General features: G+C 37.3%; 1 protein-coding gene across 2 annotated transcripts in view; it reads right to left on the reverse strand.

Moving 5' to 3' along the window:
• Positions 1 to 26,003, reverse strand: part of fibcd1b (fibrinogen C domain containing 1b) — a 170,441-nt gene that overhangs the window by 41,381 nt on the left and 103,057 nt on the right. For both annotated transcript variants that reach the window (XM_053617682.1, XM_053617681.1), the window contains 3 exons: positions 24,503 to 24,662; positions 21,083 to 21,219; positions 9,353 to 9,449 (listed from right to left, as the gene is read on the reverse strand). In XM_053617682.1, the coding sequence (XP_053473657.1) occupies positions 9,353 to 9,449; positions 21,083 to 21,219; positions 24,503 to 24,662 (394 nt within the window). The remainder of the gene's footprint in view (positions 1 to 9,352; positions 9,450 to 21,082; positions 21,220 to 24,502; positions 24,663 to 26,003) is intronic.

The raw sequence follows: 26,003 nt of genomic DNA on the forward strand, positions 1-26,003 counted from the left end.
GGTACATTTCCTCAGTTTAAACATTTTATATGTTTTCTATGTTCTATTGTGAATAACATATGGGTTTATGAGATTTGCAAATCATTGCATTCTGATTTTATTTACATTTTACACAGCATTGGGGTTTGGGGTTGTAAGATCAAATGGCATTTTTCCCTTATTACTAGGATCTTATTTTAATAGTTTCTGTGGAACTTAAACAGTGGTAGCTTGGAAATGCTGGGATTTGAGCTCACAATCTTCCACCCAGCAACCCACCACCTTGACCAGTAAACTACCACTAAGCCATTTTTAAAAAATGTTTTAAAATGCTATTTGGCTACAATGTTAAAACAAAGTTAAAACTGTTTTACAACTATTATAAATAAATGCTGTATGCACTAAATATGAAAGATAGATAGATGGATGGATGTGTGGTGCTTGTTGAACATTCTATTCCACACTTGGTCCCTACTTTGCTGCTATAACAGCCTCCACTCTTATGGAAAGGCTGGGAATGATGCTCGCTTTGTTTCATGCTGGAACAGTGTAGGGAAATCTTAAAGCTATAGCATACAAAGTCATTCTAGACAATTGTGTGCTTCCAACTTTGTGGCAGCAGTTTGGGGAGGGGCCACATATGGCTGTGATGGTCAGGTGTCCTCATGCTTTTGACCATATGGTGTACTTTATTGATCCCTGTGGGTACAATTAATTAATTAAAAGCATATTCTGTTTGGTGCACCAAGGTATTAATCACCTATAAAAGGGATATTTCTCTTATTCCCTAGAGTCTAGATCAAGAGACTAACCTATTCTGATTATAGGATTAGTGAAGTGTGCAAGTCTTATCAAAGCAAATAACAGTCTCTGCAGACATTTAGGTTTTTTGAGCAAAAACCTAATGATGTTCACTATAATATTACAGTTTAAGGGCATACATTTTTTCAGAGGGTGACAATTTATACCAGAACCTGCCACGCAAAATAATTACCTCTCAAGCCACACAGCAAGTCAGAATCAGTTTTCAAGCCTTTCAATTCTCTCAGGTCTCCTAGCTATGAAATGACACACTGATGATCACTCTTGTGCTATAACTTTCTGAGTGCTTCCATTTCTGCTGCACTCTTTATGTTATCAGGCTGTTCTCAGGCTGCACTGTCAGTGACATTAGAACAAAAGCCGATGGTTGAAGGCAAGCTTACTTAAATAATAATAAAAAAAAAAATCAATAACCTCCATGGTAATTGTATTCTTATATACTTCGTATCCCATTCATTTATAGCCTAACCTTATGAACTGCATGTTTGTACATAAATTATTTGACACTGATCAGGTATATAGAGAAACTGTGTTGAAATATGTAGCTTCATATTGCAGAGATCCTGCCTCCATGTAACTCACAAAAAGTATGAAAATAAGGGCTATTTCTACAAGGCATATCTTCATTTGAGACAAAGTTGGGTGAAACTTTGTATATATGCATATAGTGTCATGATTTATAAGCTGCACATAAGGAAGGCAACCAGGTTGCTGTATATGGATAGTTCTATAAGTCTGATTTTAGTGTTAGGTGTGTAGTGTTAGTTTAATGAGGCTACAGGATATGATTTGTATAACTATTCTGCCTTGTTATATAACTTAAATAAAATAAATATTAACCTAGATTAGATGGATGAAGAAAGAGCATTGTGGTAGGAGTTTTTTTTTTTTGCAAAGTAGTCCCCTCATGACCATAGTCATGACCACCCAAAAAGGCCCCCACTACGCCACACTTGTCCTCTTTCCCACTGCCACTAGAATTGCTTGGGTAGAAGAAGTGGACTCAAGAGGCTAAGAAGTGGTCAGAAATCCTTGTAAAATATCCAATTGTTATGGTAGAATATGCACCATAAAGGAGCACGTGTTGATGTGCGCATTTAATATTGATTTATTGATACTTAACACTGACTCAGAGAGCAGACATGTGGCCTACTGTTTATGCTGGCGTTCAGCAGTGTGGAACTGCAAACACAAAGTTATTAATATTAAAATCAATGAGTTCACAAATTCTAACTCGTGAGATGTTGAATTGTTTTCAACCTTTAAAATTTCTCCTGTATTTCAGGGCACAATAACGTTTATTGATACTGCCAAGCCCTTGTTGAGTTGGTGGATAGACTTGACTACTATCCAGATTACTTGGACCAGGAGTATCTTCAACATGTTCAGGGCTCTAGAGTACTACTGTATGTGGAACTGACCACCAGCTAACGGGTTACTGACCAGGCGTTTGTGTGCTTTGGGAAGTATTACTGATCAGAAGGTTGTGGGTTCAAATCCCAGTCACTGTTGGGCCCTTGAGCAAGGCCCTAAGCCCTTAACTGCTCAAGTTGTATAAATGAGATACATTTCTGCCAATGTCTGTTGTTCTGGATAAGGGCGTCTGCCATATGCTTTAATGTAATGTAGAGGTACTTTCTTCCATTAAATAAAGTTTGGCAAGCACTATGTTAAGGGGTGACAATGAGTTCACAATCCACCTGCATCAGTTTTCACAGATTAAATGTTGTAGTCACAACATTTGGGAAGTAGTCACAACATTTAATCTCGAACAAAATACAGGAAAAATATAATTTTCTCCGGGACTTCTAAGAAGACCAATTTGCAGATAATTATAGATAAGGAATTCTGAAAATGGTAGTTGGGCACATAGCTAAATTAATAATGCAGTGATAAATCAATTGATTGAGGATTAAATAATTTTAGTGACAAAGTGACTGAACACATTGCTAACAAAATAACATGTTACCAACTAAATACGAAACACAACATAATATGACTCTATTGTCTATTATGTGTAAAGTATATATACATTGTATATGTATAGATGCTGAAGGATTTGCCTTTGAATGGTAAAATATGTTCAAATACAGAAGTATAACTTTATTATAAAAAACCTAGGAAACATTATTAAAATAGCAACCTCTGAAAGCTTTCATGAAGGTTTTACATTAAAAAACAATTCAATACATAAATAAAAAATAGAATTTCATTTGGACCACTATGCTTCACAGGAAAGTTATAGTGCTGACAGTGCTGAAGCCTTTGTAGTCATTAAACCTTATTTGTAAAGGGACTGTGAAACTGAAAGACGTGAAGGAAAGATGTAAGCAAGCCTAGCAGGGGTTTACATTCTCAGACATGACATATTCCAGGTTTCCATGATTAGTTAGTACACATTATATGGGGGGGTGGGGGGGTGGAATAAGTTTTGGACGCATCAATATTTTTTCAGTGAATATATTTCCAATGAGGAAATTCACATTAAATTTTCATCTGACATCAGTATTAACGTCTATATTCGATTCCATCAATATGTTTTGCAACAATAAGTTTCTGAAGGTCTTGGGAGAGCTCTTTGCTTTTACCCATCTTGAGATGTTTCTTGAGTGACACCTTGGTAATGAAAAGCCTTTTTATAGACCATCAATTTACTAACCCAGCTGATGTTAATTCGCACAAATAGGGGGTCTAATTACTTATGGATTCCAGCTGGTTCCTTGCCTTAGCTTGCTTTGGAGAACTGCTTTTGTTTTAGCATGTTCAATGCTTTTTTTCCTGTGTCATTCCTGTGTCATATTACAAATAACTTTACTTATGGACTTTAATGTTGTGACTTCTTTATATTTCCCGATTTCTTGAGTTAATACTGATGTCTGGTGAAAATTTCATGTGAATAGCCTCATTGGAAATATATTTACTGAAAGAAATGTTGAAGTGTCCAATACTTATTTCCCCTACTGTACCTTCAAGCCAAAGTCTACAATTTAACCCTTTCAGGCATAGTGGTCACTACAGTGGACAGTTATTCAAAAGCCATTTTCTGGCTATTGCAAGGATTTGAACAGGATAACTGCATAACAGCCACTAGAGTGGACACTAATTATTCATTTGAATGCATGCAGTCCACTCTAGTGGACACTTCAAAAACTTTTTGAAAAATGTATGTAAAAGTAAAATGAAAGTAAAATTATTTTTTATGCCTAAAAAACACACAGAGACAAAAAAAAAAATCCTTGATCAGGATTTCATAATTCATGCATGAAAGTGTTAATTTGCCTGTAGAAAAGGCAAGATGGGGTTTGACCAAGTTAGCATGGCACTGTGAGCTCCAGTGCAATTTTCTGAGGCATGTATTTCTATTACAAAGGGAAAACTGATCAGCATGATAGAATAATTATTTTAGCCTTCCAATCTGAGGGATTTGATTTTGCCTGAAATGAGGGCTGTGGCATCGATAAATCTTTGTGTAAATCAATACAAAAATATGGGAATTCCAATATGGGGCTTCTGAAGCATATTTACAGTATGGAGTTTGGCTCAAATTTCTTCCTCATTCATTTTACTGAACGCATCAAGAAGGTTTTGTTTGATTTTGGCTTTCAATTTTCTCCCATTTCAGGGCTTTTCTCGTAGGTTGGACACCAAGAAAAGATTATGCAGATGGAGTCAAGGATAATAATTCCTAGACTGAGAACAACAAGGCCCATGTGAGTGCTTTGTGTTGAGTTGCAATACCAATTCATCAACTGCAAAGTCGATTGTGATTTGGGCAATTTTTCTGGATCCAAAATAGAATGCAGTCTTCTCTAACAAAGCTGACTCAATTCGGTTTTCAGGGCCTAGTGTTCTAGTAGAAAACTAATTTCTATGCAAACCATATACAAGTAAAAATAAAACAAACAAACAAACAAAAAAAAACCCAAACAGAAGTCCAATTTATGATGAATTGTCAATTACAAGTATTACAGGCAAACAAAGACCAGGGGTAATTCAAAGGCAAAGCACAAATAACTTGTCACACTTAACACACAACACATACACAAAGGGCTAGAAAAGCCAGCTGGCAAATCACTGGCAAGAATTCTCAAAAGGAATAGGTGAGAATGTCATTTAAATAGACAGTGAGTTGATGAGCTGCAGATGAGGCTGCTTAGAAGCCATGACAATAAACTAGAATTCTGATTACTGAGCTCTCAGGTGGATATAAAAAATATATATACAAGCATACTGATTTAATATAGGATAGAAAATGTCTCCTAACCTTCACCCTTTGCTCTGCAATTAGAAATAAGGAAGGTGGGATTCAAGAGAACATGCTGGAAAGTGACAATACTGAGAATTCCATTGGGCATCATAGCCAACACTCTGAACATAAAAGCACATAATCAGGACCACCACTGTAAATTTATACTGTACACAGCATCTAAGGCTGTTTTCACACCTAGTTCAATTGCTAATCGGCACCAGATTTTATTATTTTATTAATGAAATCCCTCAGCACCTGGCATTAGAGTTGCCAGAGTTTTTGAATTTAAGTTAATTTAATTACGCTAATCATATTAGCCACCATTTATAAGATAAGCATTATTTACTCTAGCCTCTCCATAATTTTTTGATTCCTGGCATTTAGTGAGAAAACACGATTCTAAGATAAGACACACACACAAGAAAATCATAATGCTTCGCAGACTGCATACCACATACTTGCATAAGACACATGACCAAGTATACAGTCGAAAGTTTGTGAACCCTTTAGAATTTTCTATATCTCTGTATAAATATGACCTAAAGCATCATCCAATTTTCACACAAGTCCTCAAATTAGATAAACAGAACCTTTATGTGAACCTTTGCTTTCAGTATCTGGTGTGACCCCCTTGTGCAGAAATAACTGCAACTAAACGTTTCTGGTAACTGTTGGTCAGTCCTGCACTTGGAGCTTGGAGGAATTTTAGCCCATTCCTCAGTACAGAACAGCTTCTACTCTGGGATGTTGGTGGGTTTCCTTACATGAACTGCTCTGCTTCAGGTCCTTCCACAACATTTCTATTGGATTAATGTGAGGACTTTTACTTTGCCGTTCAGGGCTCTACAGTGCGACCATTTCACTCACATTTGCGACTGAAAAGTACTTTGTGCGTCTGTGAATAAATATTTAGTCGCACCGGTGCGAGTGACCTGTTCGGAGCTGTGTAATACAATCGGAATAAAAACTACAGGAAGTCCAAATTGCATCTACACAGCGCAACAGTTACTTTCACATTGCTTTTCATCACCTCAGTCAACCGAAAAACTGTGTAAATACTGCAGAGAAGCCATTATGATGACAAGAGTAATACTGTACATCATCTGCTTCTCTCAACTCGCCGATCTCACAAACCGCCATCTTTTATTGATCCCGCAAAATGAACTAAATCTGCGACTGTGACCTGCTCGTGTAGACACAGTGGCATTGGGCGCCAGTAAATTAATAATAATGCTAATGCTACAAGGTGGGGTTTAACTCAAACCTCTTTATTAAATAATTCCTCACCAATCAAAATCAAGAGTAACAACTGTTTCAGTCTATAAACATACAGTACGCTGCTGCTCTCCTTCTACACCAACTGTACTAGAGCACTGACTTCATTTAAACTCACGGTTGCCATATATCACTAGAAAGTCAACTCCAGTTTCCATGTTTTGATTTAATTCCCCCCAAAAAACAATATTATCAGCAGACATGGCAACACTGTACTGGGGGAACCCATCTAAAACTGATAAACAAACAAAAATAAAACTACTAAAATGTAAATAGAGAAAATTTGCTTAGTTATAAATAAATCATGTAATATATAAAAATAGATATTATAATAACTTCATAAAATATAAATAAAATGAGGAATTAAACAATGTTTAATTACTATGGGTTGCATTTAATATCAATTTGACATTAAGCTTAGTTCACTATTTTCTTAGAAGGCTATTAGCCTTTTTCCTAATATGGATCATGTTTGTGTTAGTCTACTTTAAATTAGAACTCTTTATTGTTTATATATTTAAAAATAAATATTTTATGCTTGTTTATTTATCAATTAACTAGCAGTATTTCTCATTGCTATTATTTTAACTCAATTAACAGTGACCATGAGCAGAGAGCTTACAATTAACTGTTTATGACAGACCTCCAGATTAAAGCTTAAACAAAAAAAGATTGGTATCTGGATCGGTTTCGGTCGTAAAAATCCTGATCGGTGCATCCCTAATGAACACCATTAAACTAAAGCGCTCTGCATCTGATGGGTAAATGAACTCACCCAATCACATCCTATATGAGATTATTCAGATATTTACACAATATACACAGAGCGGTTCGAGAACTGACTCCAGTCCACAACCATGACAGTGGGAAATGTCTAATAGTGTAGCTTTTAATATATTTAAGAGGAGCAGACTTCAAAGACTGAACATTGAGATTTATTGTATTTGTTTACAAGGTGGAACAGGTTAACGGTTGTTTTTTGCATACAGTCTGTAAAATTAACTGAAAATATTAAATTTAGTTTATCAGAAGGTAAATTAAAGTGTCATGACTCACATAATATTCCTAACTTCTGTCATAATTGACAAGCTCAAGTTTTCTCGTGCCTACTTGTGTTATATTGTGGCAAATTAATGTTAACATCTCTAAAAAAAATAAATAAATAAATAAACAAACAAAAGAAAAAACTAAACTTCAACCGTGCTCCAAATTTTTTGACTGTGCTCCTAAATTGTTAAAAAGAAATTGTTACCGTAGAGCCCTGCCATTCCAAAACATTAACTTTATTCTTCTGTAACCATTCTTTGGTAGAAAGACTTGTGTGCTTAGGGTTGTTGTCTTGCTGCATGACCCACTTTCTCTTGACATTCACTTCATGGACAGATGTCCTGACATTTTCCCTTAAAGTTTGCTGGTATGCTTCAGAATTCATTGTTCCATCAATGATGGCAAGTCTTCCTGGCCCAGATGCAGCAAAACAGGCCCAAACCATGATGCTACCACCATATTTCACAGATGGGTTAAGGTTCTTATGCTGGAATGCAGTGTTTCCTTTCTCCAAAACATAATGCTTTTCATTTAAACCAAAGTTCTATATTGGTCTCATCCGTCCACAAAACATTTTTCCATCAGCCTTCTGGCTTGTCCACGTGATCTTTAGTAAACTGCAGACAGGCAGCAATGTTCTTTTTGAAGAGCAGCGGCTTTCTCCTTGTAACCCTGTCATGCGCACCATTGTTGTTCAGTGTTCTCCTGATGGTGGTCTCATGAACATTAGTATTAACCAATGTGAGAAAGACCTTTAGCTGCTTAGAAGTTACCCTGGCTCCTTTGTGACCTTGTGGACTATTACTCTTCTTGCGCTTGGAGTGATCTTTGTTGTTCAACCACTTCTGGGGATTATAACAACGGTCTTGAGTTTCATACTTTTGTACACAATTTGTCCAACTGTGGATTGGTGGAGTCAAAACTCTTTTCCAGCCTCATGAGCATCAACAAATATTTTTCTGAGGTCCTCAAAAATCTCCTTTGCTCATGCCATTATACACTTCCACAAACATGTGTTGTGAAAATCAGACTATGATAGGTCTATGTTCTTTAAATCATACAGGGCATTCACTAACACCTGATCATCATCACTTTGATGGAAAACAGCTAATAATAATTTCTCCTTCAAAGTAACTGCTAATCCTAGAGGTTCACATACTTTTGCCACTCACAGATATGTAATATTGGATAATTTTCCTCAAAAATAATAATGAGCAAGTATAATATTTTTGCCTCATTTGTTTAATTGGGTTCTCTTTGTCTACTTTTAGGACTTTTGTGAAAATCTGATGTTCTAGATAACATTTATGCAGATATATAAAAAGTTCACAAACTTTCAAGCACCACAGTATTTCATTATGAATGTAGTTCTAAGTAGTACTCAAATAGTCTTACCCAAAATCCCATCAAATATAACAAAACTGAATCATTCTGAACCAAATTCTTTGTTCTTATGTCCTCTGAACTCTCAGTAAGCTAAGAAATCTTTTCCCTTTCTTCATCATCATATCACTAATCTTTCTCCATCCTTCACTTAATCTATTCTGATACAATCTAAAGGTGTACCATTTTATCTCATGCACCAACATGCATTCAAATACACAAAGACGTAATCAGAGTACAAGAATCCTGTTTAACCTTCTCAGCAAGGTTAAGAGCTTAATTACAGCACTTCAACTGCAAATACCCAGTTCAGGTTGCAATAAAAAAGCAGTAAAACAAGTGTAACAAGTAGACAGAAAGGGATAAACTGAGGAAACAAAGTGTAAGAGCACTTTTTCCACGGTTTCCATTGGCATTGATGAATTGGTCTCTAACAAAGTAATAAACCTTTTCATGCAATCCGAATGCGAGTCATTTCCTACAAACACAAACTCAAAAGGAAAGAAATTAGAGTTCTGCTCAAAGAGAAGTTTTAATTATAATGTGAAAATGCAGTATCCCAACAGTATATACGCACACAATTACACACACACTTACCAAGCCAGTGTTCTCCTGTGATCTTGCCAAATCCCTCTCTGTAAGAGTCCCAGTCCCTAAAAAAATTCACAGATCCATCCTCTCGGCGCTGAATCACCTGGGGGAAATAAGCAGATCAGGCATGATAAGTTACAAATTAGTGTACCTAGCCAAGATCTCACATTCATACATTAATTTGTAAGTGAATGTAGCAAATGGTTAAGGGTTTTTTATTATTATTATTCATTTCTAAAGCAACCATCAAAATGCCCTAGTTTTGTAATGAAAAAACACGACTCAACTTTAAGTGCACCTATTATGGTTTTTCAAATATTATATTTCATGTAGTGTGTTATATAGCTGTTTGTGGATATAAAAAGTCTGCAAAGTTAAAAGAATCAAAGTGCACATCAAACGGCGTTATTAACTCCCAAAAGAAGGAACCGATTCTGAACAGCTGAAACGAGTCCTTAGTAATTCCAGACTTACTTCCTGCACAAACCTACACAGGTTTGTAACAAAAAGCTCCACCTCTGGTCTTCATTTTTTCATCAGACAGAGCTGAAACTCGTTATGTTAGTGGCCATTTCCTTTTCGACATGCTGACAGCGGAAGACCAATCACAACAGACAACTCTATGAAAGGAGGAGTTTAGAGTGAATCCTTTAGAATGGATCATTTAACGAGTCGTTTTGACACTGGGGAAAAAAGGTAATGCTGCAATTTAAATTATAGCACATTAAAGTGTTTTTGAGCTTGGATGCATGTAAATTTATTGTATGAGACCTCTAAAACAAAATTAGGCATGTTTCAAAACCATAATAGGTGCGCTTTAACTGAACAAAAAGACATAATGTGCATGGTATAGACCAGCATAAATGGAATTACTTAGGGTCTGTGAGCTCCACCAAATGGAATTCCAGATATGAGATAAGAAATGAGTCTTTCTTATCTGCAGGTGTAAGACAGAACGCACATAGGCCTATCCTGTCTACACTGATATACTCTGACCACTTATTCCAAAACTCAAATACTTGAGTAAACTGAGCACATATATTTTACACTGTATTAGAGGCTCCCTAGCATAAGAGAGAGAAAAAAGTAAAGTGAGAGCGGCTGGAAAGCAATGAGCAAGTTTTATCACCACCCGCATAAGGTCCACCCAGCCTATGGGCTGCTCTTTAGATAACAGTTCACCAAGTAATATTTATCTTTAGGTAATCATGCTCATTGAATGCACAAAACATGCTATGCAACAAGGCACGTGAAGAGGCAGAATAGTTTCCTCAAATGTGTAGAAAGGGAGTATTACCATGAAAACATTACAATACCTTTGCCCAACACACAAGAAGCATCTCCTGTTATGCAGTAAAATTCTTTATAATTGGAATGTTTGTGCTCAAGCAACTGAATAAAATATGGTGACTAAATTAATCCACAACGTAATAGACCTAGTCAACATGGCCAACTTTGTGAAAAGCTAAAAAAGTGGTAAAGTTACCAAGGGTTTGGCTTAGTTTGGCTTTTCTTACAATTTATATCTAGCAAATTTAGAATCCCTATGATTTTTTTATTCCTATATTTGTACAAGTATATATGTTTACTGTACTCCTGCCTTTGCACCTTGTATCTGACATTAGCAAAGTTTAGCTTCATCCATATTAAAAGCTGTAAAATTCCTTTCCCTGAAATTGCTATGAAATTGCCGTGAAACCGGCTTGACCAAAGATTTTTAACCCAAGATCCCTAGCCACATGACCTATACATTTTTCCTGTAACAAGAGGCATCTCTCAGTGACATGGAATTGCACAAGTACACTCTTAAGCACTAGATTAGAATGAGACAAGAGACCAATTAAAACCAGCTCTCAAAATTAGAGCCGGCTAAAAACTATGCTAATAACCTTGCAAAGAAGTTGCACTTTATTTCTTATTGCTCATAACAGTCCCAAAGCAGTAAAGTAATAAATCTACTGAAGTGCAGTAGTCTTTTCAGTATATGCTTTAAAAAGATTAAGCTATTAAGCTTAACTCATATCTTCAAGGATACTGTAATTCCTCTCAAGATCATAGCTTTATTATAAATTTATCATATTATTTAAAATTTCTATATAGATAAACATATTATATACATATATATATATATAACCCCAATTCCAAAAAAGTTGGGATGCGGTGTAAAATGTAAATAAAAACAGAATTCAATGATTTGCAAATCTCATAAACCCATATTTTATTCACAGTAGAACATAGAAAACATATCATATGTTTAAACGGAGGAAATGTACCATTTTAAGGGGATGGGGGCAACAAGAGGCTGGAAAAGTAAGTGTTACTAAAAAGTGTATGTATATATACTTGTAATATATTAGTAGAGTAGTAAATTTCATATCCAGTTACTGTTAATATGAGTTAATATTATTTAAAAAAAATTATATTAGGCCTATATATTACCAGTGTGATGTTCAGTGATAAAGTAGAAATGCTTTTGTTTGTGGTGAGTGAATGTCTAACGGGAGGGTTTTTAGAATTCAGTCACTTAATTCTGTTAATATGAATTAATGACATTCAAGAAGTTAAGAAATCTTACTTTAATCTTCAGAATTTAGTTCATGTGTTAATGTTAATTTGATTAATGTGTTTTCTGTTTATGAGACCAGTTACTGTGAAACAACTTGTTGAAATGGAGAGAATAAAGTTTTTATTTGCATTTACTTCAGAATTGTGGAATTAATTATTATTAATTTAAAAGAAGGCATAAAAGGCAGAACTATCTGTATCGGCCAACATCACTCTGAATAATTGGTTATCGGTATCAGCTGTATATATATATATATATATATATATATATATATATATATATATATATATATATATATATATACATTTATTTTTTACGGTTTGAAAAAATTATTGAAAAAGAATATTGAAAAAATAATCCCTCATCTGACATGGCTTTTTTTGTTATGTCAAAGTTAAAGCCCCCTTTTCCAGTTACATAGGAAATTAGTACTTTTGTATTATTGCCTATCAAATAAATGGAGAGAAATTCATTGTTGCCATATGGAAACACCATGTAGCAAAGGGTTAAAACACATACTAGTATTGCAGTATGTACAAAACAGATTGTACAGAGTGGGCAGAAGAGTAAGTACTGTAATTACATTAATTCATTCATCTTCAGTCACTTCTTTATTCTGATCAGGGCACCATGCACACACACACATTCACACGCTCACTCACACCTAGGGCAATTTAGTGTAACCAATGCACCTACTAGACTTTTTTTCAGAGACAGGATGAAAGGTGTTAATTAATACATTAACTAACAAACATATACTAATGTATTTGAGGTGGTCCTTATTTACACATGAATTCATAAGACTCATATTGTTAAGGTTAGTTCTTAATTGGTTCCTGATTAATACAGTACATACCTTTACTCATCAATAGTTCATATTTAAGTAAGTATTAATCCAGGTATTATTGCATGATTATTCATGTACTGTTATTATAAAGTTTTACCAATTGTACTTGACTTTGAATAACAGGTTTTATGTCTGTGTACTCCAGTGATCACTGTATACACAGGAGAGCATGAAGTCAAGAAAGTCAAGTCAAAGTCAAGAAAATATATTGACCAATAAGATATGGAGAAACCATTCATGGGCCTACTAATGTGGAGATGTCCTAAAGTGTTACATTTTTGAGTAATTCTGCTATAAGTACAGACAACAAGGGCTGCTCTTTCACTTTCTTAGACACACACATACACACATGCACACACACACACGCGCGCACATGCACACACACACATACACAAATACATACACACACGCACATGCATATACACACATCACACCTGTTACAGAACCCCACACATGCAAAAACAGCTTGAGGTGTGACTTCCATATCTGACTTGTTAAAAATTGAGCAGTTTTTCACAGCATGCAGCAATTAGTGATCAGTATCTAATCTATTACTGGCAGAGAGGGAACTGGCATTTTTTAAAAATGGCACAGGGATCTGGCACAAGCTTCAATTGGCACTGATTATTGCCACTTAAGGCTCATGCATATGAAGAAGGGAACGCAACAGCAATGAAAGAGGGAAAGAGAGAGAGAGAGAGAGGAGGCCAGAAGGAGTGAGAGAGGGAGGTGAACAGAAATGACAGAAAATATTTAGTAAATATTATTTATTAATATTTGTTTAATAGTTTTCTGACATGGCCATGTCCCCATCAAGGGTTACTCTTGAAGCGAAAAGGGGCTTGAGAACAAGATACTTTAGCATAGTTGCAAATCTAACAAGTGTGTTATTTTGTTGTTTTCTGTTCCTGGGTTCTCTTTTATTTATTGTCCATGTTCCTTTGCACTGTACAGTCAACTCTGTTTTTCTATTTCCCTACTCTATATTATTTGCTCCATTATTTCAAATTGGCTGATTTTATATTCCATCCTACATACTGTATGGAGGATAATATGTTATTTGAATGCCTCCCTTTTACTTAAATTGGACATACTGTATGAATTTAGCAATAGGATCAAAGTGGTAATTAATAAATCTCTTGATTCTTGAGCTCTGTTTGTATATTTTAAAATTTTTTTGGCTTATTGTTACTGTCTGCTCAGTCAATGCATGCATCTCTGAAATGCTTTGAATCATTGGTACATGAATTCACTAATTAATATTTTAACATGTAGAATACATGGTATTTTACTTCTTTTTATTTTGGGTTGTATTATGAATGATGTGAGAAATGTGTATTATAAATAAAGCCTAACCAAACAAACTCTCAGTGCTTCCTGTTCACAACCAGACACCAGAAAGATTGAAACCATGGACCATGTCTGCCGTATGATTTTAATATGATTTGTCACGTAATAGAAAATAGAACTGCCACAATCTATAAACATTCTTCATTCTGTAAAGACAGACAAGAAAGGCAGATATGACCTCTAAAAAAGAAAAAAAAAAAACCTACAGAATGTGGATGAAGCCCAAAACTGTAATCACAGGGAGACATGCAATGCAGACAGGGAATGCAGTTACTCACTCATTACAAATCAAAAATCAATCTAATTTCTTTCTCCATTTTCAGTCAATTTGAGTTTAATACCACTATACAATTGTAGTTTCTTTATCTTTGTCTCAATATTCACAAAATCACTGTTTATTTAGTGTTCATAATGAGGAATAGTCACTACATGCAGAAATGTTTAATAATAATAATAATAATAATAATAATAATAATAATAATAATAATAATAATAAAATCTGCAAGCAGCTTTTAAGGGGCCAAGCACCTAGTCTCGGTAAGCCACACATTCACAGACATTCTACAATTGTTGCTTAAGCAATCACAGGGAAGCAACGCCATAACATTAGGCAAAGGGTTTCAGAGGGATTTGTAGTTTCATTCTTGATGTGTATGTTTTGACCACGGACAGTGGTGGAATTCTCTGACACCACTAGACACCCTAGCCAGAAGAACAAGAATAATAATAAGAAAAGGTAGAATAACAATAGGGTGCCTACACAACTTCTAATTAACTGCACAGCAACCAATTAGCGTGTGTCTTTTTGACTTGTAATGGACTTGAAAATCTCAATGTGCTATAACATTAATATTAGCATCTAATTACACTCAAGTATTTTGATAAACTGGGATTGTGATGGATCATTCCAGACATTCTGGATGACCTCTAGTTTAATCAATAAATTAGTTAGTAAGTCAGTCAGTCAGTTTGTTCTCATTCTCATTCCTTCCTTCCTTTGTTCCATTTTTCTTTATATCTATCTCATTTTTTTTCTTATTTAAATTCTAACCTTTACTTGCAAAGTGGGTCAGGCTATGGCAGTTGATTAACTCTATCTACTCTTGTCCTTAACATACCACTAGACAGTGTGCAAAACCCTATACTCTGTTACCGGTAATAGTAATCAGAAGTCCAGTATAGTATAGAAGTCCACATACACTCATCAGCCACTGTAATAGGAACTACTGCTCATTCATGCAATTATCTAATCATCAAATTATGTGGCAGCAGTGCAATGCATAAAATCATGCAAATATAGGTCAAGAGATCAGTTAATGTTCACATCAAAGTTCAGAATAGGGAAAAAATGTGATCTTGGTTATTTTGATCATGGCTTGATTGTTGGTGCCAGATGGGCTGCTTTGAGTACTTGAGAAACTGCTAATCTCCTGGTCTCTAGAATTTACACATGGTATCATGGTGCAAAAAAACCAACAACAGAATACCATTGAGCAGCGGTTCTTCAGGCAGAAACACCTTGTTGTTTCACTCCAGAGAAATTTCACAACAAATGAAGAACAAGATTCTGAGGCTACAGTGGGCACAGGCTCACCAAAACTGGACAGTGACCGACTGGAAAAACACCAAGCCATATTCTTGGTTGACAGGAGTGGACCACTGTTATGCTGTTGTAGCCCATCTGACCACAATATTCATTGTGTTGTACATTTTGAGAGGCTTTTTCACTCACCACAGATATAAAAAGTGGTTATTTGACTTACTGTAGCCTTCCATGACAGCTTGAACCAGTTTGGCTAGTCCAGTCTTTCCTCTGACCTCTCTCATCATCAATGCATTTTCACCCCAACGTATTACTACTCACTGGATGTTTTTAATTTTTGCATCATTCTGGGTAAACTCTAGTGACTTGTGTGTGAAAATCCCAGGAGATCAGCAATTTCTAAAATACTTAAACCAGCCTGTCTGGCACCAACAAGTCAGTGAGATAAAATTTTATTTCCCTTTCTTTTGTCTAATTTAAACATTAACTAAAGCTCTTGATCTAAGTTTGCATGATTTTATGCATTGCTCTGTTGTCACATATTTGACTAATTGGATAATTGCAAGAATGAGCAGGTGTACAGGTGTTCAATGAAAGTCTTATTTTCTTACTGTCTACTGAACATTATCAGGGCATTCACAAATTCTGTCCCATATTGCAGAGACAGAAACAGCACAGTCTAAAATAAAATTCACTTATTTTTACAAAACTATATGGCCAAAAGAACATCTCGCCACCAAAACATCCCTAGAAATTAATATGGAGCTGAAGGGGCTGACATGAACCGGTTTGAGTTGGGAGACGTGAAAGGTGGGTTAGATGTGCAGGGACCTGGGGAGCTTGAGCTTAACTGCAGTAGGATTAATAATGCTGTCAATTGTGAATGGGCCTAAGTAACGGGGTGAGAGTTTTCTGGTCTCTGCATTCAGTGGGATGTCTTTGACAGAAAGCCATACCTTCTGACCAGGTTGATAGTTGGATGTGGGAACCTGACAGCGGTCAGCCAGGTGCTGACTGCGTTCACTGGAGCGGAGCAGGGTGGAACGGGTCTCTCTCCATACCTTGCGGCAACGGCGGAGGTGGGCTTGCACGGAGGGGAATAAGGGAGGCTGGTCACCCAGGGAACACTCAATTGGGAATTGCCGGTGGTGGTGCTGGTCAGGGAGTTGTGGGCATACTCTACCCAGGGTAACTGGGAGCTCCAGGGAGGGGTTATCTGCCGTGACACACCTCAGCGCAGCCTCCAACTACTGGTTGGCCCGCTCTGCCTGGCCATTAGTCTATGGGTGGAATCCGGAGGACAAACTAATGGAAGCATTACAAAAAGCCCTCCAGACTTGAGAGACAAATTGCGGCCCGTGGTCAGATACAATATCCTGTGGGATGCCGTAGAGGTGGAAGACGTGGCTCATGAGGAAATCTGCATTTTCTCTGGTGGTAGGGAGCTTAGGAATGTACAGCCTTCGAGAACCTGTCTACTATGGTAAGGATGATGGTGTTACCTTGGGAAGGGGGTAGACTGGTTATGAAGTTCAAGGCAATGTGCAGCCAGGGGCGACTGGGACTAGGCAAGGGAAGTAGTAGGCCAGCAGGCGGGTGGTGTAGAGCCTTATTACGGGTGCACATGGAGCAGGAGGCGACAAATGCCAGGATGAAAGGCAAACTGGGAACAGTGGATCCACTGGAGGACCTGGGAACGCACGGTGTCAGGGACAAACAAGCGACCAGGAGGCCCAATACCTGGGTCGAGTTGGGTGCATTGTGCTCTCTGAACTATGGACTCAATCTCCCATGTGACTGCCCCCACCACGCAGGCCGGTGGGATGATGGGGTCAGGGTCAGAGGTGTCCTCTTCTTCCGAGGAGAACTGGCGAGAGAGGACATTGTGCTTAGTATTCTTGGAGTCGGGGCAGTGAAATTGAACCACCCAAATAACAGGCCCCAGAGTGCCTGATGGGAGTTGAGATGTTTGGCAGTCTGGATGCAGATTATGGTCGGTTCAGACAATAAATGGTTGCTGAACCCCCTCCACTCTTCCAAGGCTAACTTAATGGCTAGCAACTCCTGATTCTCCACAATGTACTTGCATTCAGCTGGTGAGAGGCAGCGAGAGAAAAAAGGACAGGGATGCATTTTCTGGTCCGGGCTGGATCACTGTGAGGGCACTGCACCCACCCCAGAATCAGAGGCGTCCACCTCTACAATTAACTGTTGTGCGGGGTCCGGCTGAATCAGTGGTAGGTCTGGGCCACTCGATAACAGCACGAATCTTCTCGGGGTCAACCCTCATCTGCCCACTCTCAATGATGAATCCCTGGAACCTGACAGAGTTAACATTAAACTCGGACTTCTCAGCTTTGGCAAACAAGCGGTTCTCAAGTAGTCTCTTCAGGACCTGACGGACATGAAGGGAGTGCTCAGACAGGGTGTAGGAGAAGATTAGTATGTCGTCCAGGTAGACAAAGACAAACCGGTTCAGGAAATTACTGAGAATGTCATTGATAAGGGCTTGGAACACTGCCGGGGCATTGGTGAGGCCAAATGTCATCACCAGGTATTCGGATTGGCCCAGGTGAGTATTGAACACTGTCTTCCACTCGTCCCCCTCTCTGATCTGGACAAGATGGTAGACATTCCGCAGGTCCAACTGTGTGAAGATGGTGGCCCCCTGCAGCGGTTTGAGGGTGGAGTTAAGGAGCGGCAGGGGGTACTTACTTTTTCTGTGATGTTGTTGAGGGCCCAACAGATGATGCACGGGCGAAGGGTCTTGTCCTTCTTGGCCACAAAGAAGAAGCCAGCACCCGGGGGGGAGGAGGAAGGTCGGATGATGCTGGCCGCGAGGGACTACGAGAAGTATTTCTCCATGGCCTCCCTCTCATAGCGGGACAGATTATACAGCCCCCCGGATGGCAGAGGGGCCCCAGGAAGGAGGTGAATGGCACAGTTGTATGGCCGGTGAGGTGGTAGTGAGAGGACCCGGTCCTCACCTAAGTCATGATTCTCTGGGCTACGGCTGAGAGGTCTTGAGGGCTTAGGGTAGGAGGTGCCCTAGTGACCCCAATGTGATACTTGTTATCATAGGTAAGGTTAATCTACTGCTTGGGGAAGCACAAACACCTAAGACTGATTTAATATTTTAGGTAAAGTTCCACACATTATGGAATGTTTCATAATCAACCTCTTGATTATGTGAGACAAAGGTAGAAAAAAGGTAAAAAACTATTCACTTAGATCCATCACACTTACATTATATTTCTTGACAGTTACCCTTTCACTGGCAAAATAGTTTTAGACCCAGTAAAATGGATGCTAGTGGTTAGAAATCATTCAAGCTGCTAAGGTCTTTTGGAGAGTGTGCAAAAAAGTAGCATCAGACAAATAACTAAATGTCTTAGAACAGTCTTAAGTTCCAGTGCGATGGCAGTTCTCATAGGATTGAAATAAACAAGGAACGTCCTTAACCACCATGCTGAGAAGATCTCCTGCTGAGCTTGTGATGTCTGTTACATCGACTTATTCTGTCTAAAAAAAATGACAAATGTGGCCTCGCTAATGTTTAGAATACACTTGTTTCCACTTGTTTCTATGAGCTACTATTAAATATGTATATATATATATATATATATATATATATATATATATATATATATATATATATATATATATATATATATATATATCCTAACATGCTTTTCTTATTACTGGCAATAATTGTGACTTCTTAGACTAAAATAAGAGGAAAGTACTCAAGTGACAGACACACAAAAAAGCAATAGACATGTGCAAAATAATAAAACATTTAAGTATTTACTTGTAAGTCCAATAGGAGAGAATGCCAATTTTCCTTCAGTGCTTGTGACGGGTTGTCTACTATCTGTTTAAAACGTGATGCATAATCATCTCTGTCATCTGTAGATTTCTCTCTTTGTCAATTACTCTAATAACTGTAAGCTAAGGATCATTGTGTCCTCTCCTTTTAAAACATTTGGCAGATAATTCACTTGAAAGGCTCATGATGTTCTCTATGGCACATATTGGCTTCTCTTCATCAAGGTTAACAATCATGTCACGTAATTTAACGTAATGGAGGTTAGGACAGATGCAAGTACAGATAAGAGCTTTTATTAAAGAGAGACAGGCAGAAAATCCAAAACATGAAACAATAGCATGGTCAAAAACAGGCAATGGGTCAGGCGATTGGCAAACAGGCATAAAATAGGCAAGGCAAAAGCACGTAATATAAATACAATCGGCAGAAGCAAAAGCTAATATTAGGCTATAAACGAACTACACTACGGTCACATGACTTCGCATCGACAACGTCACCACCACTAAGCTTCCGACAACTCTTTCAATCTTTATTTTAAAAAAACACTACAATTGGAAAATACTATAAACTGATAAATCTACATATTTGAGTTGGAATAATTTGCAAGAGCACGGTTATAAACACTGTAGGCTGTAGTAAATGAGATTTCCTGTTTGGCATTATGATGCTTAATTTCCCTGACAGCTTCTGCAGTACCATTTAGCCACTTGTTAGCAACCATCTTTTTCAAGACATGTAAAATCTTAACAAAATTACAAGTGGGGTATTGCTGATGTCATAGTATAAAATGTGAACATATCTCAAGATTAACCACAGATCTTATTTCAGGCATTTAAGCAAAAACCCATTAAAAAAACACATTGACTTTGGGACAATGGATGTCAAGTACACAGAAAAATTAAGTGGAGATCAAAAGAAAACAACTTTTGTTACATCGAGATCACGATAAAACAAGAAAGAAAAAATTAATAATGCATGGACGCTTAGGGCTTCCATACAATCCTGAAGTCAGATTCAACTAAATCCTCAATATCCATTTCTTGCCTTGATTAAGCTGCTGCCTCGGCTTTCTATCGTTGTGCTAATCATGCCAATTTTCTACCATTAATATGTGTTATTCTCAAAATGATATTTTGTTTTCATAATGCTTTATTCCCAATATATTATGACCTCAATCTCATAATACCATAATACCAGCGTCGACCGGTATGGCAGGCAGAAGCGCTAAAGAAAACTCTAAATTGTACAGCATACTGTAGTTTGCTCGTTCAAAGAATGTCATACGACTGCCATCTAACGGTCTTGTCTCGCCAACGCTGACTGACTGAGTCACATACCGGAGCGTACCATGGCATACTGCAGGATCACGTTCTCTTTCTCACGCAATTTTAATGGCCACATCTGTATGTGTGTGTGTCTGTGGGCCTAAAATGTGCATATGTGTGTGTTTGGGGGTTGGGGGGTTGAGGGCTTGGTGTGGTGGGGGAGTACATGCATTTAGGCAGTCAGAGGCATGCAAAATAGATTGTGAAAATGATCTATGCCGGGTGAAGGACTGTGTATGTCAGTAGGTATAATGCTTGTATATGTGAGAGACTCACAGTCCAGCCCCCTCCATCCGTGCTCATATCACAGTAGACCTGAAACCCCGCAGGGTAATGAGTGGGAAACACAGAATATACACCATCTTCCCGCTGACCACTTGCATGTATATCACTGCAGTCACGAGGACGGGAGCCTATAGACAGGGAAGAGAGAGAAAGACAGAGACAGTTACAAGAAAAGAAGGATAGTAGGAGTCACTTACACTTTCAAATTTGGATCCTTAAAGTATCCTTCGAATGTTTTGCCTGTGGTATACATCTCACATGTCATGTATAGCTGTCTCTGGTAATTACATACTTTAGAAGAAAAAATTAACACATTCTCTCCATCATAAAACTCTACACTACTGGCATGAGCACCTTTTATCAAACCTTCTTCAATTTATGGAAATAAAAAAACAGATCTCCGCCCCCTTGCAAAAACAAAAAATCAGTACTGCAGCTAATGGTGGCTCGGATGACATAATCACAGAAAAAAGTAGTTACTCACTTTAGAATCAGTTTTCCATGAAATTTTGTTCACATTTTCTGCTTTCCAGATTGTTGCTGCCTTAATAATCAGATGATTAAAAGGCATTTACTCGGCTGAAGAGATCATAATGTGAGGCAGGTGATATTAGAATGTAGCATAAAATGCCTGTGTTTCATTGTGGGAATGTTCAATGAAAACTTATAAAGAAACTTACTAATGTGAAGTATGGATGATAAAAGCTGCTTTAGTGTTATGGATAATTGTGGGCATGTAAAATTAATTTCTGCTGTGTATTTAACTTATTCCATGTCATAGCCTCACAGCTACATCGTACCCAGTTTCTGATTTTGAGTTAACGTCTGTGCATGGTTTTTCCATGTTCTCCTCAAGAGGGTTTCCTCCCAAAAACATGCTGGTTTGGCTATACTAAATTGCCCCTAGATGTGATGTTCTGGCGTCCAATCATTGGTTTACTCACATCACATGGTCAGTGATCCTTGGACAGGCTCTGGATGCACTGCAACCATGACCAGTATAAAGCCGTTTGTTGAAGATGAAGATGAATTAAAGAATCACTGAAAATACATCTGGATGCTAAATGTGGTTATTTTGGGTTCTGTCTGAGTTGTTATATAGTAGAGCCACAAAGTCCAGGAATACTTGTTTTATAAAGTATTACATACAGACTTTTGCCTGATACTTAGGTTTTTTATAAATTATATGCTTGTTTTAATAATAACACAATTATACTCTGAGTAAGATTGTTAATTAAATAATGATTATATGACAATTCTATAAATATTTACAATAATAACAATAATTACAGAATTACATAAATGTTTCTTACTGACTTATTTAGTACAGCCCTCTTGGCTTTCTGTACTATTTTTCTTTTCAATTAAATTATTAAAGCTGCAGTACGGAACTTTTGGTTAAAAATGAACAAAAATCAATTATTGAACAACTACATAAAAAATCAGTGTTCAAAACTGTCTCCTTACCTTACCCAAAATTCGCAATGGTAAGCTTATAATTTGAGCTGTCAGGTCCGATTTCACGGGAAATGTCAGTTTGACATCATTTGCATGGCCTTACATAATAATAATGATAATTATAATGAGTGTTTATTGTGTGATCACATATACATTACAGATGTGATCACATATACATTACAGAAGAGTGTAAAATTCTTTTCTTCACATACTCCAGCATGTCAGGAACTTCAGGTCAGAGCACAGGGTCAGCCATGATACAGCACCCATGGAGCAGAGAGGGTTAAGTCCCTTGGCCAGGGTCCCAACAGTGGCAGCTTGGCAGTGCTGGGGCTTGAACCCTTAACCTTCTGATTAGTAACGCAGAGCCTTAACCACCAAGCCACCACTGCCATCATGCCTTTGTGGGTTTACATCACATCCGTAAACAGAAAGAAGAAGAGCCGGCTACTATATCGTGTGTGGGGCTTGTAGTTTGTCGTTACAACAGTTGCTTAGAATTTAAACTTGTCATCTAGATGGCTGCTTTTAATCTGGATAGCTCTAAACACAATCATTATTGACACCTGGGGAATCACCTGTTGTCAAAACCAAGAAACTTCAAACTGTGGAGAGCCTACAGTCAAAAAGGGATAAAGAATAAATATCGGCATGGCTTTTGAGAGGTGGAGAATACTCTGAGATCTGAAGGGATTGAAGACTGATGCAGAGATGGCTTTTTTCTGTTGAACAGGTAAGACATTTTAATGGCTCAATAGGTAGCTAGCTATTAGCGCACTTGTTCGCTTGATTCAACTAGGTATTGAGTTTCTTATGTTGTTTTTTTTTTCTTCTGTGATCAGTGTGGTAAATTGCACGTATTTTCTGCTAGCTGTGAGAGAGCAACTCGCCTCTACTCCAAGAAAACTGTATCCTCCGTTGTCAAATATTGGAGCTAATATACAACCCATACGAATACTTCAGTGTTGCCAAGTCTTGTGAGACAAATAAGCAAATGCAGCTTCAAAAACAAGCCCAATATTATTATAGCCTGTTACGGTATCAATGTAAACAGACTCAATAAATGAGCCTGCAACATATTAAACTGATACCACTCACAGTTTGAAAAGCAAAACAGAATTTATTTAATAAAAGAATCTTCAAACGGCAACAAAGCTTAAAGGGAGGACAGGCACTATCCACGCATTTCTGATCACCTGTGAGCAGAATATATTTGGAGAGATGGAAAAGGAGATTACATTAGAAACATAACTAATATTAGTATATATGAGTATGTTATGCTTGTTTTTTTGTTATAACTTGTAATAATTGTTGGAGGGCAAAATACACTTCAGCACTGATATTATTGTGAGGCTGTGAGCAGACAGTGTCAGTGCATTAGGAAAAAAAGCGAACATAAATATAAAAAAAAATAAAGTCGCTTGTCAGATTTTCCTAACAAGCAACCATATTTTTAAAACAAGCCCAAAAAAACACAACCCACGACCCATGATTTTTTTTTCAAGTGACTTCAGAAAAAAAGAAGCCCACAGTCGTGTATTATAAGCGGAAGTGGCAATTCTTATAAGTATAATTCAAATCATTAGATTCAACCACGCAAAGGAGCAGTGCCAAAGCACAACCCATGTAAAAAAAACAAAAAAACTCCACAAGTAACTTGCAAGTTTATGTTACAAACAGAGATGGGATAGAGAGGCTCAATACTGCAGTTTTAAGTGTATCAAAATATTTTTAAAATGATTTATTATTATTATTATTATTATTACTTTAGACCGAACTATATTTACATCATCTCTTGTGGATACATTTCTCAGAAATAAAACTGATATGAAGGTTAAAAAAATACATAGATGACTAAACAACAGACAACTAAATCAAAAGCTGATGATGAAAGAGCAGTGCAATGGCTGTAATGGACAAATATACTGTACAGCCAAAACAAAAAGCTTTTACCATTAGCGCAGCCTTTGAAACGAGATCCTCTTACTGGAGCTCTCTGCAGGTCAGCTTTCACACGAGCCTTCAAGCCTCCATTCTCCTTCTGCATGGAGTTCAAGGCATCGCTGACCGAGTTCACCACCTTCACCATGTTAAGCTGGCTTTCTGAGAGCAGCTGTAAAATACACACAGACAAGCACACAAGATCAATTTAGCCTGTGAAAAGATCAGCTATTATTGGTTTATCAATAGAACATTGGTTTATCAATTATCTCTGATCGTGTGTACCTTTAATGTGTGATAAGTGAATGCAGGACAGTATGATGCTCAGCATGTGCTTTATCAGGGGAATGCAATAATCATAGTCATAGCAAATGACATAGAACAGTCTGGCAGAATCAAGGAAAGAACCACAGGACCATCAGGGTATAAATACACAAACTAACTAAATTTTGCTAACAACATAAGGTGAACACAGTGACTAACAGACCAAGGAGATGAGAGGGCAGACCCAGGCCCAAATCCAAAACAAAGGCACACTGAGAATGACAAGTGGAAGCAGTGCTTGCTGTGTTCAGACCTGTGCCACATGCTGAGATGGGGAAATTACCACATGTTAGAATGTGCCACACAAAAGTATATACAGTATCTCACAAAAGTGAGTACACCCCTCACATTTTTGTAAATATTTAATTATATCTTTTAATGTGACATACTAAACAGTTATTTGTGGATTAAAGGTTTTAATTTAACATATCCCACCATACCAGTATATCATGAAATCTCTGTGTTTATATAGGATTAATAAGCCATAATGTGTTGTTTTCTGAAGTTTCTGAATTTTAACATTATGATCATGCTAGGACGCTATGCTACACCTAGTAATGGTTCACAGCTCACCAATGAAAAGACTTTCTGTTAGCTCATAGTGTCCTATTCCACGTCCTTACATAGAAGTCTTCACCATATAGATGGCTACGGTGAGCAAATCTGATGTACCCATTGAACTCAATGGAGATCCACCCTTTTTCAGTCAGTGTTGCATATACAGAGAACATTAATGCTAATTAAGTTGGTATGTCTAGGATTCATCATGAAAGAGATTGTTTGATTACTACTGTCAATGTCAAACACCAGTGAGACTGTCACTCTTCCACTCTGGCATGCCAGAGCACTCCCTCAAAGCTCTTTTTAGACTCATCAATCTAGTGGCTTTAGTACAGATGTTTCTGGACTCAACGCAATCATTGTGTTACTCTGTAAAAGCATTAGAATGAATGATGTGGTACAAAAAATGGCACAGTAGTTTTTGATAATCCTCCTAATGGCAAGAAAAGGAGTAACTGGTCACTGATCTACCATAAAATAACTAGCATGTAAACATGAAGACTTCACCATTAGTGAAGTCCATTAAGCTAGACAACAGACATTTACTGGCTCATTAAAATAAACATAAATTATTCTATTTTTTAAAAAAACCCACACAATTTAGAATTTCAATAAAAACAAATGGCCA

Source organism: Ictalurus furcatus, chromosome 28 (assembly GCF_023375685.1).
Source record: "Ictalurus furcatus strain D&B chromosome 28, Billie_1.0, whole genome shotgun sequence".
NCBI lineage: Eukaryota > Metazoa > Chordata > Actinopteri > Siluriformes > Ictaluridae > Ictalurus > Ictalurus furcatus.